The sequence below is a fragment of the Labrus mixtus genome, chromosome 9 (genome assembly GCF_963584025.1).
Source record: "Labrus mixtus chromosome 9, fLabMix1.1, whole genome shotgun sequence".
Taxonomy (NCBI): Eukaryota; Metazoa; Chordata; class Actinopteri; order Labriformes; family Labridae; genus Labrus; species Labrus mixtus.
This window is the reverse complement of record NC_083620.1, coordinates 4,490,913-4,507,302: the sequence shown is the minus strand read 5'-3', so window position 1 is coordinate 4,507,302 and position 16,390 is coordinate 4,490,913. Positions and strand designations below refer to the sequence as shown.

General features: G+C 41.4%; 1 protein-coding gene across 1 annotated transcript; it reads left to right on the top strand.

The window, feature by feature from the left end:
- Positions 1-592: 592 nt before the first annotated feature.
- Positions 593-15,567, top strand: LOC132980101 (A disintegrin and metalloproteinase with thrombospondin motifs 8-like). The gene is made up of 9 exons (XM_061046028.1): positions 593-1,729; positions 3,447-3,686; positions 6,891-7,023; positions 7,586-7,753; positions 8,578-8,870; positions 10,651-10,837; positions 11,822-11,994; positions 12,415-12,590; positions 13,111-15,567. The coding sequence occupies exons 1-9, from the start codon at positions 995-997 to the stop codon at positions 13,841-13,843; spliced, it is 2,838 nt and encodes a 945-aa protein (XP_060902011.1). The 5' UTR covers positions 593-994; the 3' UTR covers positions 13,844-15,567.
- Positions 15,568-16,390: the final 823 nt, after the last annotated feature.

Genomic DNA, 16,390 nt, shown 5'->3' with positions numbered 1-16,390 from the left:
TCAGACGCGTAATTTAGGGGGAAAAAATCTCTGTAACAGAATGAATACCATGTTTTTGAAAGCAGGATTTGTTGGTGCAAATAAGAAAAAATGAATTATATTTATTTTAATATTTTTAATTAAAAAAAAAAAAGGTGTGCCAGTGCCCATTTGTATCGAAGGAATAATTAATTAGTTTTATTCAACATAAAGCCTGTTTGTTTATTCATAATGTTACAAATATTAAAAGTTTAAATTTATGAGTAATATGCAGCGAAACCCCGATTAAATTATTATATTTTTCTCAAAGCTCTGCTGATATAAATAAACGTTTCTCAGTGTGCAGGGCAGCGGTCAATTCCACGCACACACACACAGCGCCTCTCTCCGTCCAGCGGTGCTCTTTTGTGCGGGGGATAAAGCATCTCGGCCTAGCGGGGCTCCGGGCTCTGTGGGGGCCTGTCACTCACACAGGACTCCGAAATAACTCGAGTAGCGGACTTCCAGCTATGCGTAGTATAGATGTCCTGCCGCTGCATTATAACACTCCGGGTTAATAATAGGAGCGCGGTTGTCAAGCTTTTTTTTTAGAAGGGGGGGAGTGTCTGCCTATTCTCATTGGATCCGTTTTATCCGCGAGTGTCTCGTGAAGTGCGAGAGTGGGAGGAGAATTTCCAGCAACGCAGGATATCAAAAATAAACCCCCTCATGTCAGGGAAGAGCAGAAAGTATAAATACCCCCGAAGTGTCCAGACTGCAGCGGTGCTGGTGAGTGGCACAACAAGGCTTGGATAGATTAGAAACGACAACTCAAAACAGACTGAAGTTTAAAACTAGTCAAACTTCGATGACCCAGACTGGCTCTACAGCACTGAAATCACTTTCGATTTGTAAAGATTCAAGAGGACTCTCTTTTGATTGGAGACGACGCTCAACTTACCAAACAGATCAAGGACATATACTGAAATAAATTGTTTATTTTTGCGACTCTTGATTGCACTTCAAGTTGCAGAAGATGTGTTCCACTTTGTGTTGTTTCTTTTTATTCCTGTGCGTAATACACGCGACACTTTCCACGCCATTTGAATCAGAGGATGTTGTACCTGTGCGGATAAATGGAAGAATTAGAGGTCGATTTTGGAAAAGAAGCGAGGAACAGCCGACATTTATCCTTAGCGCATTTGGCAAGGACATGACTATAAATCTCATTCCAGACACTAGTTTCATCGCACCTTCCTTCACCATACAGCGCATCAAAGCCAGAGATGTTGGCGCTTTACGCAGCGCTTCAGGTGTCCGACCTGCCGCGGCTCTCCAGGGTTTGATGAACCAGACAGTGGAGAGTGAAGGATATCTGAGGAGCTGCTTTTACTCCGGGAATGTGGATCATGATCGGAACTCGGTTGTGTCGGTCAGCTTGTGCTCGGGCATCTTTGGCTCCTTCATAACGGAGGGGAAAGAGTATTTAATTGAGCCCAAACTTCGAGGCGGTATGGGGCCAGACTCTGGAGAGCAGCTGCATGTCATCAAGAGGAGGACATTCACTAAAAGCCACGGTCTTCCCCTGCTGTTTGATCACGCGGCAGCGGAGAGCCGAGCAGATAAGCACAATGGGGAAAGTTTTACGCACACCGACAGTGACGCACGGAGGGAACCTCGCCGGAGACGCTTTGTTTCCGCGCCACGGTTCATAGAAACGCTGGTGGTGGCAGACTCAACCATGACCCACTTCTATGGAGATGAAATAAAGGTCAGACATGATGCACTCATTCTTTCCTGCACACACCGTTAATATATGAACCTAAACACACCATAGTTGAATTAAACTGATTAGACTGTCCCATAAACAAACTGCTGAAGACGTCACATTTTCCCCACTTTAGTTTCCATAATCCTGTCTGTAAGGATTCACAGCTCAGAAAAAAATAGTCTCAGGAATTAGTTGTTCTATGCTGTTTCATAAAAACATGTTTTGGCATTGAGGGAGCTTGGGAGGAAGCCGGTGTGCTCCCTGTTTTCCACAGACTGAGAATAAGGTCAGGCAACAGAAATGTAAGAAATGCTGAGGCACATTCCTCACGACTTGGTCACGATTTGGCAGCAGAGCCTCAGCATCATGCAGGGCAGATTCACAAGGCTTACAATATCCGTCCTATGCTGTATTTACTCAGAATGATGAATTCATTACATGGCTATTTCCTGCTATTCAATATTTAAATTGAAAAAATTAAAATATTGGTGCTGAATTTATATAAAGATATTCATTAATACTAATGCTGCATTTATTCTGGAGCTAAAATTCCTTAACAACTGTAGACAGTCCATGATCCTGGCACAGCCTAGAGAAGTCAAATTCTTGTCTGTTTGTACTTAACAAGCTCTTCAGCTGCCAAACACTTCTTTATCCTACTGTAAGAAAAGAAAGACTAACAAATAAACAGAGGGAAGTGGACAAGCTGATACACTGGCTTCATTTCTGCTTTTATTCCAAGTCATATTCCCAATAATGTCCATCCATATGTTTCTTTGGTTTTCTGTGAACAGGGGCAGTTTTAGTGGTTTGGAGGTCCTAGGCTCAAACCAACATGTGTGTCTGTGTATGTGTGCAGCACATGTGGAAAAACTTTTTATATGTGGGAAAATCATCCGTTCCTTGGAAAAGTGATTTCAGCGCAGCAGACATAGACTTGACATTACACATCATGGCACAATACGCCCACGTTCACACTGATTTAGCTCTCCTCTAAAACATAACCCTCATGACAGTATTGTGGAAAAGCCTGCACATCACTACTTCCTGCCATGACACAATCAGGGAAAGCAAAAAAAAAAAAAACTTCTTGGGGAATCTTTTTATAGTTTAGTTTATTTTTACTGGAAAAGAAGAAGAAGGCAGACATGATGCCTCTATTTAGCTGGAAGTGGTTGCATGCATTGAATGAAAGTACATAACTGTGCCAAATGTTTGCAATTTAAGCTCAAAGGAATTCCTGTTTAGGTGAACAAACAGTTCACATTATTAGAGGAAAACATACAGGTGGTCTCTTCTTAATGACCGATCACATCTGCTGCTCTCATCCCCTTTAAAGGAAGCAGACAGTTTATCAGACCAGGAGGAGAGTCCAGTCCAACGTCTCTTCAGCCAAGCACTAACACTGATAGCAGAAATTGAAACACAGTTAACCAGTTTCTTGAATTCTTAACCAGATTCAACATGTTGTGTGGAAACAGGTCTCAATATTGTTTGATCTTAAATTAGTATTGTATCTAAGTTTAAAATTCTGGTATCATGACAATCCTAATTTCTTCAGGTGTCAGATATTTGTAAAACCATCCCTGTTCCTTTTTATCTACCCTCCACTGTGTCTTTGTGCTGTCCAAACTTTTAAAAGCCTCAGGCTAACAAGTTCCTTTTCATGGAAGTTTTAAGTTTGAAATGTTGTGCCCATGTCTCTCCTCCCTCACAGCACTACATCCTAACCCTGATGTCGATGGCCGCCCAGCTGTACAAGCACCCGAGCATAAAGAACTCGGTAAACATCGTGTTGGTGAAGATGCTGGTGGTGGAGGATGAGGAGGTCGGCCCAGAGGTCTCCAGCAACGGAGGCGTGGCTCTGAGGAACTTCTGCTCCTGGCAGCAGCTCTTCAACCCGCCGAGCCAGAGACATCCAGAGCACTATGACACGGCCATGCTCTTCACCAGAGAGGTGAGCGGCAAGAACATACCTGGTGTCTTTACACAGTTAGAGAATGGAGTTCTCTGCAAGAAAACACACCGTCATCTGCATATACTGTTTTAAGGATTTAAGGAGGAAAGATGCTTTTACTTAACCTTTATTTAGCCAGGTTAGTCCCACTGATATCAGAGAGAGAGAGAGAGTGAGAGAGAGAGAGAGAGGTCAATGGATTTGAGCTTGTATAGTGTTTACACTGCAGGTTACACCTCTCCATTCACATCAGTATTAACTAACACATTCATACACATTCACACACTGCTGACGTTTCAGAGATCCTTCAGAAATTTCGAGTCAGTTACAGAAGAAATCAAAAGAAACTACAAAGCATTTTTCTTAAACAAGAAGAAGATTATTTAAGGCAATTAAACACATTATGTATCTAAGTTGAATCTTAATGCAGGTTAGGGTTTAAGTTGGTGGGCGCATAAACAAATTGAATGGAGTTGTGAGTTTAAAAGTCTAGTATTATAATAACCACTGACTCATGTTTTATATTTTTTTTTTCGCTGTTCAGAAAGCAATACTCGAGCAGTGATGAGTCATGAATGAAGCACTGGTGGAATTCAGTCCAGCTGGGGGGCATGATGTGGTTTCAGAAGCAGCAGACTCAAAACCACACAACAATTACTTGAAACCAGAGAGCCTTTCACTAAAACAGGTGCAATTTGTGTTACAAGTGGGGAGGGTGGTGGTGGTGGTGTGGGGGGGGGGGGGGCTGGCTGGAAATGGACACCCATGTTCACAGTTATTGTCAGGCCTTTAAGGAGATCTTGTTTGAGATTGAAGACCAGAGGAAGTTAAGGAAAGCCCCTTTAGCCCTCGGGGTGAATCCAGGTGCTGAAAAGGGATCTACAAGATGGAATAGTTGTAATCTTTTTCCAAGCAGGGGGAATATCAACAGAGAACAAACAAACTGTGTTTTATGGATGCTCCAACAGGAAATAAGTTCTTGCGTCCTCAGGGTTTGTGTTTTGATTGGCTCGTCCCGCTGTATTTGGCTGCCGTCTCCTCTCTGGTATGTGCACTTTGACAAGGTGTTAGCAGACAATACATATGCTAGTAACTTCTCTATTATTACACATTTATAGCCGAGTGCATTGCTGTTTGCAGCTTGATTGATGACAAGCTTGGTATTTATCCGCCCTACTGAATGACGTTCCCATGTTAAGCTGAGCCTAGTTTGGGGGAAATGATGAATAGAACATATGGGGGTTTTTGCAGACTTGTTGCAAAGGCTTTCCATCGGGGAGGCCATCTTCCACACAAACCCCGGTCGAGGTTTGTTTTTCCATTTCCGCGGAGATATGCTTTGAAATGCAGAGGCCGGAAGGCTCCAACCACGTGGGTGAGCTAACTTTAGTGCCGCCACAAATAAAAGCCTGACATGATAAGGGACACTCTAAATGGTCAGGGCTGGAGTCTGCAGCCAGGTCAGGGTTGAATATGTGTGCCATGAATGCCACAGTCATAAGAGAAGGCTGCTGCTACTGGCTGTTGTGAAACTCTAAACTTACACTCTCTTTCTTGTAGTGGAAACATTTTTTCTCATGCATTCTTGTGGTCCCGTACTGTATGTGTGTTCTTGCACGTCCGTCATGCAAATGCAACACTGTAGCCAATGCTGTGACCCATACGTCCTGCTTCGTGTCAGTGTTTTCTGCACACATGACTGATGGGTGCTGTTGTCGAAACAAGGTGTACAAACACACGCTGGGGTTGTGCTCCAGGTCCAGATGTGTTTTGAATCACAGACTGCTCTGCCTTGTGGTTTTTTTTCCGGCTGAGGCAAGGCCACGGAGGGTGCGTCCATCTCCGTCCTAACACAGCCAGGCTTCTTCATGAGCAGGGAAAGATTTCTGAATCTCCCACATCACAGCTCTGGACAATGCATGCTCGGGATAATTTATTTGCTTTTTTTTATGATGGAAACACTCCGCAACATGTTTTTGATTTGTCTTAAGAAAAAGGCAGAAAAACAAGTTGAAATAAATAGACGTTGAAGGTCCATCCAGCTTGATTAATAAAACAGTCCCTCAGAGTAATGGCTTTAACTCTTTATGGTCCACTTAGGAAGCCGTTTTTAAGCGACTACTTTTTATATACAAGATTTTGAAATTATTTATGAATGTAAAAAGCCAATCATGACCACACCATGGCAGTAATTTAGCTTGAACTTATTTGAACTAGTTGAGTTCAATAGAGGAATGTCTTTTCTTTGTTTGGCCCATGTTGTTTGTGTTATGAAGCTTTTGTTCGAGTGGCACGAGTTAATTCTGGTTGGTATGTCGCTGTTGGTATTTGGTATGCTGCCGTGGCTCTTCTGTTTTATGGCACTTACAAATAGTTAGTCTCTCTTGTTCCACTGGCAGAAACCACTTTCCAACCATACAAAATAACTCTTATTGTTCTACAACGCTGCTTATTGTAATGTGTGGCTGTGTCTGTGTCTTGTTACTGAACTTGTACACTGAGGCTTGAGTGGTTGTTGTGTCACTTTGCCAAACCTCCAATGGCATAAAAAGATTCTGACTGATATGTGTGGAGCCACTTCTTACATACAAAAAGTAAACAGACATGTTCATGTAACGCCTGTTGGCCCATAGCAGAGTTTGACCAAAAGGTGACTTTGAGACCGATAACCTTTTATAAAGGATTTGGATTACTGTGGCTGATATTAGGAAGTAAAAAATAAATCCAGACTAAGTGGAGCATCGTATAGCCAAGCAGGTATGTCACGCACCCCATGTACAGAGGTTAAAGTCTCAGCGGCCATTGATTTGTATCTGACCTCTGGCCCTTTGCTTCATGTCAGCCCCCACTGTCTCCTCCCAACTTTTCCTGTCTGTCTGCAGCAGTCATATCCAATAAAGGCAAAAATGCCCAAAAGAAAAAAAACATTAAACATTCAGACAGAGTCTAGTCTAAAGATGAGAAAACACTCAGAAAACTATAAGAATTGAGTACAAAACAGATAAAAATGGGATCACAACAACTGCAGGTAAAGGATGTCAATTTGTCTGACAATTTTGAGATTTTAAGAAAATCCTCACATTTGATTTTAAACATCAACTTATGCAAGCATTTATTTAAAAGCTGGTTTCAGCTTCGCTAATATCAACTCATCACTATGCCCTGGGTTCTCCAGCTTCAGCGTTTCCCTTGTCTCTGTTGCAGGACATCTGCGGACAGAGGAGCTGCGACACGTTGGGCGTGGCTGATGTCGGGACGATGTGTGACCCTAAGAGGAGCTGCTCAGTCATTGAGGACAACGGACTGCAAGCTTCCTTCACAGCTGCACATGAGCTCGGTCAGAGCACATTTTTGTCTTAGATTGTGGTTTGGGCTGTAGGATTAATGGAAACTTGGAAATCTAATGTAAAAAGCATGTTGTATGATGTTTATCTTTAGAGTCTCCTTTAGTCATTCAGAACCACTTTTGATGCATGAGAACCTTAGCAACTCATTGATGACTATATCTACATGATGGCCATTTTCCTTTGACGTCAGAGCCAGGCTGTTATCTCCACTGTTGTTATAACTTTGCAGATCATTTGACAATAAGTAATTTAACAAATCATTATCATTTAAGCCTTTACCAACTAAACTGGAACTAAAAAGGCAATAGACCGCAAAACATGTGCAGACTTTTTTGACTGGGGCGCCAACACTACATTTAAATAAATTGCATTTTAAAGTCCTAACAAAAAGAAATGTTCTACATTTAAATGCAAAGACGTTCAGCCTGTTAGATAGATGAATTAAACATAAACACACATTTGAGCTTCCTACCCTGATTGGATGTCAGAAAAAACAGCAGCCTTGTCATGTAAGTAAGTCAATTCTAATTGAATCTTTTTTTCCCACCTCAGGTCATGTGTTGAGTATGCCTCATGATGACTCCAAGACCTGCGAGAGGCTGTTTGGAGATCTGGGAGGACATTACCTGATGGCTCCTCTGTTTGTCAGCCTCAACAAGACTGCACCTTGGTCTCCCTGCAGCGCTCTCTACGTCACAGAGTTCTTTGACAACGGACACGGTAGGAAATATATCGGGTTCATATCATAAATGTCACTGAGGATAAATCTTAAACTAAGAAGCCCCATAGAGACCGTCTGCCAGCGCGGTCTTCTGCCGCAACACTGTGGCTCCGTCATTAGAGCTGATTTAGAGATCAATAAAATATAATGTTAGGCCTCGTGTGCTCTAACGATAGCTTTCCTGCTTAAACATGTCGCTCCCTAAATTATGTGTGATTCCGATGGTTTATCTTGCCCTAGATTTCCCCCATCTTCTCTTTCCAAATCCTCCTCTCCCATTCTGTTTTTTATTTTTTTTAATTTTCTTTGCCTCACCCTCTTTTGCTCATGTTTTGCATCGTGCATTGTTTGTATCCTTGCAAGACCTATCAGTGAACCGTCTTTTCCGATGAGTCACACGATGGACTTCTTCCTGTTCTTCACCTCCTCAGCCAAGAGCAACAGCTGGTGTCAGCAGAATGTGTTCTTTATCAGTTGGGGGAAAAAGCTTCCAACTTAAAATGAATGTGGCTGAGAATGTCGATTCCAAACTGGGGACGTCATTGACAACTCCGGACAAAAAGCTTATTGAATATAAAACGCAATCATTAGGAGAATAATGCCTGAATTCAGATTTACACTAGCTGTCAAATGTCCAGATTTGGAGTACGAGGCAGCCTATAAAACTGCACCCCATTACTTAAATTGATATTTATAAAATGGTCAGAACTTGACCTAAATATTTTTCCGCTGTTGTCACACAACACATTTCAAATGTCCAGTGCCATTAACCTCCAAGCCCGAGTATTCATACTGTGTGTCTCTCTCTCTACTGTAACCACAGGGGACTGCCTGCTGGACGTCCCAGAGAGCGCCATGTCGTTACCCAGAGAGCTGCCAGGCACCAAGTACAGCCTGGACCAGCAGTGCCAGCAGATATTTGGAGAGGAGTTCATCCACTGTCCCAACACCTCAGACAGTGATATCTGCAGCCAGCTGTGGTGTCAGGAGGACGGAACAATGCAGTGCTCCAGCAAGAACGGCAGCTTGCCGTGGGCCGACGGCACCGCCTGTGGCATCAACAAGACCTGCCTCCACGGAGCGTGCATGCCCACCCAGGAGGTGATGCAGCCTCTGGTAAGGCTGTTTCTTTATCTCATCAAAGCAGGACTATATGCATCTTACTCTTGTTATAGCCAATCCTCTCCAGGTGTTTGCTGCAATAGCCTTTGTTGGTCTGCTGTACCTACAGACTGTCTGGAAACACTCCTTGATATTTTGGCCATGACTGTCTTGGATTGCCAGAAGTTATCCCATTTGAATGACAGAATGGCTTGGCATGGCTTGGCATCACAAGTGAAGTTACTTTCTAGATAGATAGAAGCTGTAAGATGAATCCAGCTAAAAAGGCATTCACAAAAAACACACACATTATAGTTCCATGGTGCATAATATGTGTACTTTGTTGCGCTTGTTTTCTGTTATCAACCTCCTGTAGTTTTAATGAGTCATTTTGACGTGTGCCCCTTATTTACCCAAAAACAAGCAATCAAGTTTGCAGTCACTAAACTTAATTAATCAGCAACTCTTGAGTTAGATTTCCCTATTTTCTCATCTGTGTTGAGCATTTAAAGAGATAATTCACATATAAATAGCATCTGTGCTGCTGATTGGATTGATTTGACTCCTTCTATGATAAAGTCTCCCCATGACATTTTCCAAAGTTGTTATTCACATATGTCCCTTACAGTGAGTGAAGTTTTCCCTGAAGGTGGGCGGGTGGTCGGTGAAGTGAAGGGACAACGAAATCCAACTATAAAAATGATAACAGTCGTTTTTACCTTTTTATCAATGCTGTATGATTGTGGACATATCCACAGTATCAACAAATGAGTGGGGAAAAACATTCTAGTGAGCAGAAAAAAAGAATGAAGCTGCTTTATTACGTTCATGGCGATCCCAGCGGTCGCTTCCTGGTTGAGTGATGTAAGTGTCATCAACCTCCTCGATTTATGTCTGAAATGCAGTTGTATGATTCAGCTTAAGATGTTTTTGATTCATTCCCTTTGTTTTGGATTAACTAAGCAATACCAAACTTCATTGAGAAAACAGCTGTTTTAAGGGGAAAACATTTCAGGTTAGGAGTCATCAATCCAGAACTTCTGTTGGAAATCTGCTGATTTATGAAAAACACTGTAAGGTTAGCCTTGGAAGAGAGGTCGTCAAGTTCCAAAACTACCATTAGAAATCTGCTATTTTAAGGAAAGAACTACAAGTCAATCTCTGTACAGTATCTCAGTAAGTGGAGATATGATGATTTTCAGCATGGCAGCGCTGTGCAGTTTGAAGCTGGAATACATGAATGAAATGTAGAGGATAAAAGTACACATCACTACATTTTTGGGCTCTGGTGAGTTTTAAATCCAGCTGCTTCTTGATGCCTTTTTACATTTCCTTTAAGAACATTTATACATCTCGGTGTTTCATTTGAGCATGGTTGCCTTGATATCTTCTCCTTGTGTTATGATCACACATCTGTTTATGAAGCCAGACGTGCTGGCAGCTGGAACGTTAGCTGATCCAAACTCATAAAACTTCTGGAAAGGACACCCAAACTGGCAAACTCACACACACATCCACACACACACACTTTAAATGTTACTTTACAAAGTTGCAGCATGCCGGCTTCCACTGGTGGTGAGTGACACATGTGGCAGGAATGTGGGTAGAGGCAGACAGCAAGCGCGTGCCGAACTTCAACACAGATTTAGCCTGGAGTGTTGGACCGCCAACACACTGTGCGGCCTCAGAGCCAGAAGCCAGACTGTGGTCACGGGCTACACAGCTGAGATTGCCTTTGGCGCTGAGTTCTAACCAACCACTCTGACTGCTCTCTTCTCGTTGTGTTTGACCGCAGGTGGTTGTGGACGGTGGCTGGAGCGAATGGGGAGCGTGGCAGCAGTGCTCCAGGACGTGTGGAGGAGGGGTGGAGTTCTCCTACAGGGAGTGCACCGACCCGGTGCCGCAGAATGGAGGAAAATACTGTGAGGGACAGCGGGTTCAGTACCAGTCCTGTAACGCACAACCCTGTGACAACAACCAAGGTGAGAATCAATAATATATGGCTTATCTTCTTATATACCATCACTTTAAAAAAAAAAATCAACTGTCACACATTTTATTTAGCATTTTTGAGAACACAATCTGTTCAAAGAAAGGACTTTAAGGATTTGTGCGGGTATGAGAAAAAATAATTGAAGTACTTTTTTATTCAAGGGGTAAGACTCAGTCTTTTAAATGAACTCATCTCCCCCTATCTAGGTACATTATCGTTTAGAATCAAGTTTCCACCTCCTTTAGACAAACATTGTAGTATATATAAGTGTATGTATGGATTTATTTGAACTGTGTCAAGTCATGACTTATATTTTATACATTTATGCTATCTAATCCAAGATGAATTTCTTCGTCCCATTATTATTAACTGTTATTCTTACACTTTTCGTAATTGCACATCAGCAGTTTTTTGCATATTTGGATGATTGCTGACACACTGACTGTGCAAAGTTTAACAATGCATTTTTTAATTAAAAAAACAAAAAGCTGATCTGAGGATTATTTTCCCAGTTGGGTGTAAAGTCAAAAAAATGTCTGAAAACAGTGACAAATGTGTCAACATTGTCATCAAACACACTCAGGTACCTGTCAAAAAAGAAAAAAGAAAATCATCAAGTCGTAACAACTCAGACGCTTAAATGATGAAATATTCTCTTTTTTCTTGGCTATTGGAAAGTGAATAGATTGTCAAAATAGCTGTTGATTTGATTTGTGATATTTAATAATCATTTTGTCTGCAGGCTCTGACATAATTAATTTCTAAAACCATATTCAGTGTACAGTGGTGTTTTCAAGCAAAATGAACTCATTTCCTCTAAGATTGAAGTAAAATATTAACACAATTAACATTTTTATTAGCTTAATTTTTCTGAAGTTCTTTGATATTTACAAGAAGATAATATTCCCAGGAGCTTCCTGTTGGGGTCCAAGCTCCTTGAAAAACAAAGCTTGACTTTCTGTTTTCCCTTTAGGTAAGAGTTTCCGAGAGGAGCAGTGTGAGAAGTACAACAGCCCCAACTACCTGGACTTCAATGGGAATATGAAACAGTGGATACCAAAGTACGCCGGTGTTTCCCCCAGAGACCGATGTAAGCTGTTCTGCAGAGCCAGAGGCAGCAGTGAATTTAAAGTGTTTGAATCCAAGGTACAGCATCACAGTCTATACAGTGCACAGCCATCATCACAGTCCAAAAATATACTGAAAAGTAACGTTACAATTCTTGTCATTTTTTTTTACTTTTTGTGGGACTTAACCATCTCACCGCATTCATGATTTGTTACTACTGTGGAGGAAGTTAAATATGCGCAGCTCTTGGAGTCCAAGACAAAGATCCCCAAATTGGCAAAAAAGTGGCCGTTCCGTTCTGTATCATATCATATTGTAACGCATCGTATCATATCGTATTCTATCAGCAGATCAATAGTGATGCACGTTAATATACAATTGATCAAACAGCCTTGATAATAACTGATGAATCATTGAAGTTCTTCAAGATGCCGGTGAATCTGACGGTTTCTTAACACTCTTGATAAAAGATTCAACAACACCTATGTGTCCCTGCAGGTGATCGATGGGACAACCTGTGGGCCTGACACCACATCGGTGTGTGTCCAAGGTCAGTGTGTGAAGGCAGGATGCGACCAGGTGATCGGGTCCAACAAGAGAGTCGACAAGTGTGGAGTGTGTGGAGGAAGTGGACTCACCTGTAGAAAGATCACAGGCTCCTACAACAAAGCAACGTAAGTGTTTAAAAAAACATCATCCTCATCTGGAAAGGATTACACAATTGCAATTATATGTTATAGTTATATTGCAAGATTCACCAAAAAGGGTATTTATGCATTTTCCTTTCACCATGGCTGCAGAGTTAAAAGTGTTTCATCATCATCAGCAGCAAGCACAGATTAATTCAGCTGTTAGGATTTCACCAGGAGCATTTTTAGCCTCTTTACAATTTTTTTGTATTGTGAATAGAGATTGTTGAAAACCCTTGTTTCCTTTTGCTTGGAAGAGTTTTGCATTATGCAATGTTAAATGTTAAATGATGTGACCGTTTCAGGTTATTTGTTACACATACAAAAAACAAAAGGTTGCCTCGCTGCCCTGTTGCCAATATCAATACTAAGCTGAGCTAAGCAAATTTTTTTCTGAATCTGAGCTATAGCTCTAAAACATACTTAACTTCTTAACAAACTACACAAGAAGAAAGAATATCCAAATGATCCAGTTGTCTAAGTCCTGTTCTGTTTTCTCCACCAGCTATGGTTACAGTGACATTGTCACGATTCCTGTTGGAGCGACTAACATCGACATCAAACAGCGGAGTAACAGGGAAATCAAACATGATGGGAACTACCTGGCTATAAAGAGAGAGGGCGGCGGTTATATCCTCAACGGTAACTTCTCGGTGTCTACGGTGGAGCAGGACATTCCTGTGCTGGGTGCAGTGTTAAAGTACAGTGGCTCCTCCACCACACTGGAGAGAATCCAGAGCTTCAGGCAGCTGAAGGAGGCCATCACCATCCAGATCCTGGCTACAGCCGGGGACGCCAACCCCCCAAAGGTCAAATACACCTTTTTCATCCCCAAAGATGTGTCCTTCAACAAATCAAAGGAGAAGAAGTCTTTGCACATGATCCAACCGTTTGGCGTGCCTGACTGGGTGCTGGGCGAGTGGTCCGAGTGCTCCAAGAGCTGTGGCTCCGGGTGGTCCAGGAGAAACGTTGAATGCAGAGACAGCGCGGGCTTCCTCTCCAGCCAGTGTGACAAAGACCTAAAGCCCATAGACATCAGGGCCTGTGGGGATCTGCCATGCCCCATTTGGCAGATGGGACCTTGGTCCGCCTGCTCACGAACTTGTGGTCAGGGCGAGCGCCGGCGCAGCGTCTTCTGCATAGACTACACTGGGAAGACTGTTGAGTCAGAGAAGTGTGATCCAAAGAAAATGCCAGAACCGGTCTCTGGAGAATGTCTCAACCAAGAGTGCTTATGAGGGACAAGAGAACGGTGAACTTTGCCATTTTGGTCTGATTAAACTTACTCAACATGGATGGATTACAGAATGGACAGACTGGGCGCAGGTTAAGAGTCCAAGTGGGCAAAGGGTATGGTATGCATAAAACGGCCTAACAACATAAAGCAAACAACAAAAAACAGCGAGAAAGAGACACAGAGATGAACACAAAGACAAAGGAATTACAGAGAACAGAGTGACCACAAAGACATTAAAAGTAGCAAAAAAGAGTTACAAATGTCAGTGATGAGATTTAATATAACCACAATGACACGTCCAACTATCACAGATGACACAAAGAGACCACATAGAGACAATAGCAACAAAAGAACAACAGAGAGATAAATACATCAATGTCACAAAAAGACAGAAAAAACTTGAGGTTGCTCTTGTGTCTCTGCGTTTCTGAGTTTTAAGTTCAACTGCAAATGTGTTTGAACGTTTGTAGTCGTTTTGTGTTTCTTTCAGTTTGTGAAAAAAAAACTGCTTTTGGCCTTTAAATTGTCTGTGCCCAGGGGCCCATGACCACATTATCCATCCATGTTCATTTGACGTTACTTCCCAGGCTCTTGCCTAAATATAGTTTCTTTTGTTGACATTTTACAACCACTATTGAGAACCGAAACAAAGGAAATCTACCTCAGGATGTACATGTGATGCTATGTAAAGATGCTACATGAAGGTGCTGTGTGTGCGTGTTTTCTCCAGAAAGAGAAGTTTTCGAGTCCCACTTTAAACAGAAACTTTTGGTATGAAGTCTGGTATAATCTGCAATGATTCTTTTTTATTTCAGTTTTGCTGTCACTTAGAGTGGGGTTAGAACAAAGGCATTAAACCTGCTGTCAAACACCAGCACAGTGTAAATATACCTCTGTAAGTGTCTTCCACAGAACTCAAACCCCCATAATGCTTTGATCGAGCCTTTCAACTTTTACTGAGGTAGGTACATACGATCAATGCAATGGGACTTTTAACCTCTGGGAAATGCGCTCCTGTTGGATTTACTTCTTTTTTCTTTATACATCCCAAATGAGATGAGTGATTATCATTTTGATTAAGATTGGATTATTAAACTTTGGGGAAACCAATCGGCGACCTCGAATCTGACCCAATATCTTTGGCTAAAATGTGCCAGTTAGAAAACTTGGTTCCATTTCTGAACCAGACGTGTAGTATTTATAGAAAGAGTTTGAGTTTACACGGTGTGTAAAAGGTTTAGTCTAGATGATGACGAGTCATTTATAACCAGAAAAACCTTCGACAGAGAATTTCCCTCTACCTTGTGGTTGAACGTAGTGGGAACAGTTGAGGCAATGAATGCTTCTTTTGGAGATATTGTACATGAAATGATAACCACATTATCATCCATATGGAAAATAGTATTGATTTTATTCAATTCCAAACTTGTATTTGTAAATGCATCGTATGCAAACACTCACAGTTGTTTCCAGACTCTCGTATGTATATTTGAGTTCTTCATTCCTGTTGTTAATTTACAGTATGCTATCAAAACAAAACAGACTGAGCATTAGGCTAAATATCCCTTCAGTGAAGGACCATGCTATTTTATTATAACAGCTTCCTTTTTAAGCTATTTATTTTTGTACAATGTGTACCTTGTATGTGTAATTAACATGGCAGATGCTGTCTGAGATTTTTTTTCATAAAAATGGTCAAATAAACACATTTATGTCCAAACATGATTATCTCTTTCTGCAGCTTATTCTCCCACATAAAACCAGCAGAAACTCTTTGGGACATGTGTCCAAGTGTTTTCACTTGTGTTTTCACTTTTTATTTTCTCTATTGTGCACAAAAGCCACATGATTAGAGAATTCTTGCATCCAGACAGGTGGGTATATATTTACAGTTGGTATGAGGAAGAACCATACTTTTGAATGACCTGCGATTCCCAATCAAATGTTCAAGTTTTCCATGTTTTCCAGAGCACTCCCTTTAACCACTGTGGGCCACTTGAACCCAACAATGTTGTCCAGACGACTGGAATTCTCTTTGGCGGTTCTGCTTCTTTTAAAAGCAGGGTGAGGCACATTTTATCACGCGTTTTACAAACTGAAACCCCTTAAGATGTTCAGTAAAATCCTCCCACATTGGAATAACTTTGCTGCTCAGACGTCTGAAATAAAGACAGCTGTGTAAAACACACAGTAGCTGTGGTTTGTTAAGAACTTCCATTCAACATTTCTTCTCTTAAGACCTGACTTTGGTTATGTCAAATCACAACAGGTTACAATAAGAAGGTTGTCCACTTAATTTAATTCAATTGGTAGAGCTTTTTTTTAAATTGTATTTTAAATTGTAAAACATCAGGTAAGCTTTAAAGGTGGCAGAGGACTTGGATTAGGCTATATGTTGAGATATTTGGTATTTGTGGATTTGACTCCAAATTGTAGTATTTATTGTTTTTCTTTAGTAAACCAATAAATGGCAATTTGTGTTTTTTGAACCAGCTTGTGACTATGGTCAGTTTGGAGAGAAAGCCTATGTGTTTAAAAAAAATAAAAA

Excerpts from the sequence above, each read along its gene's own strand:
- LOC132980101 (XM_061046028.1), top strand. The coding sequence starts at position 995 with ATGTGTTCCACTTTGTGTTGTTTCTTTTTATTCCTGTGCGTAATACAC. Across the intron at positions 1,730-3,446 it reads TCTATGGAGATGAAATAAAG|CACTACATCCTAACCCTGAT; the intron begins GTCAGACATGAT and ends CCTCCCTCACAG. Across the intron at positions 7,024-7,585 it reads CACAGCTGCACATGAGCTCG|GTCATGTGTTGAGTATGCCT; the intron begins GTCAGAGCACAT and ends TTCCCACCTCAG.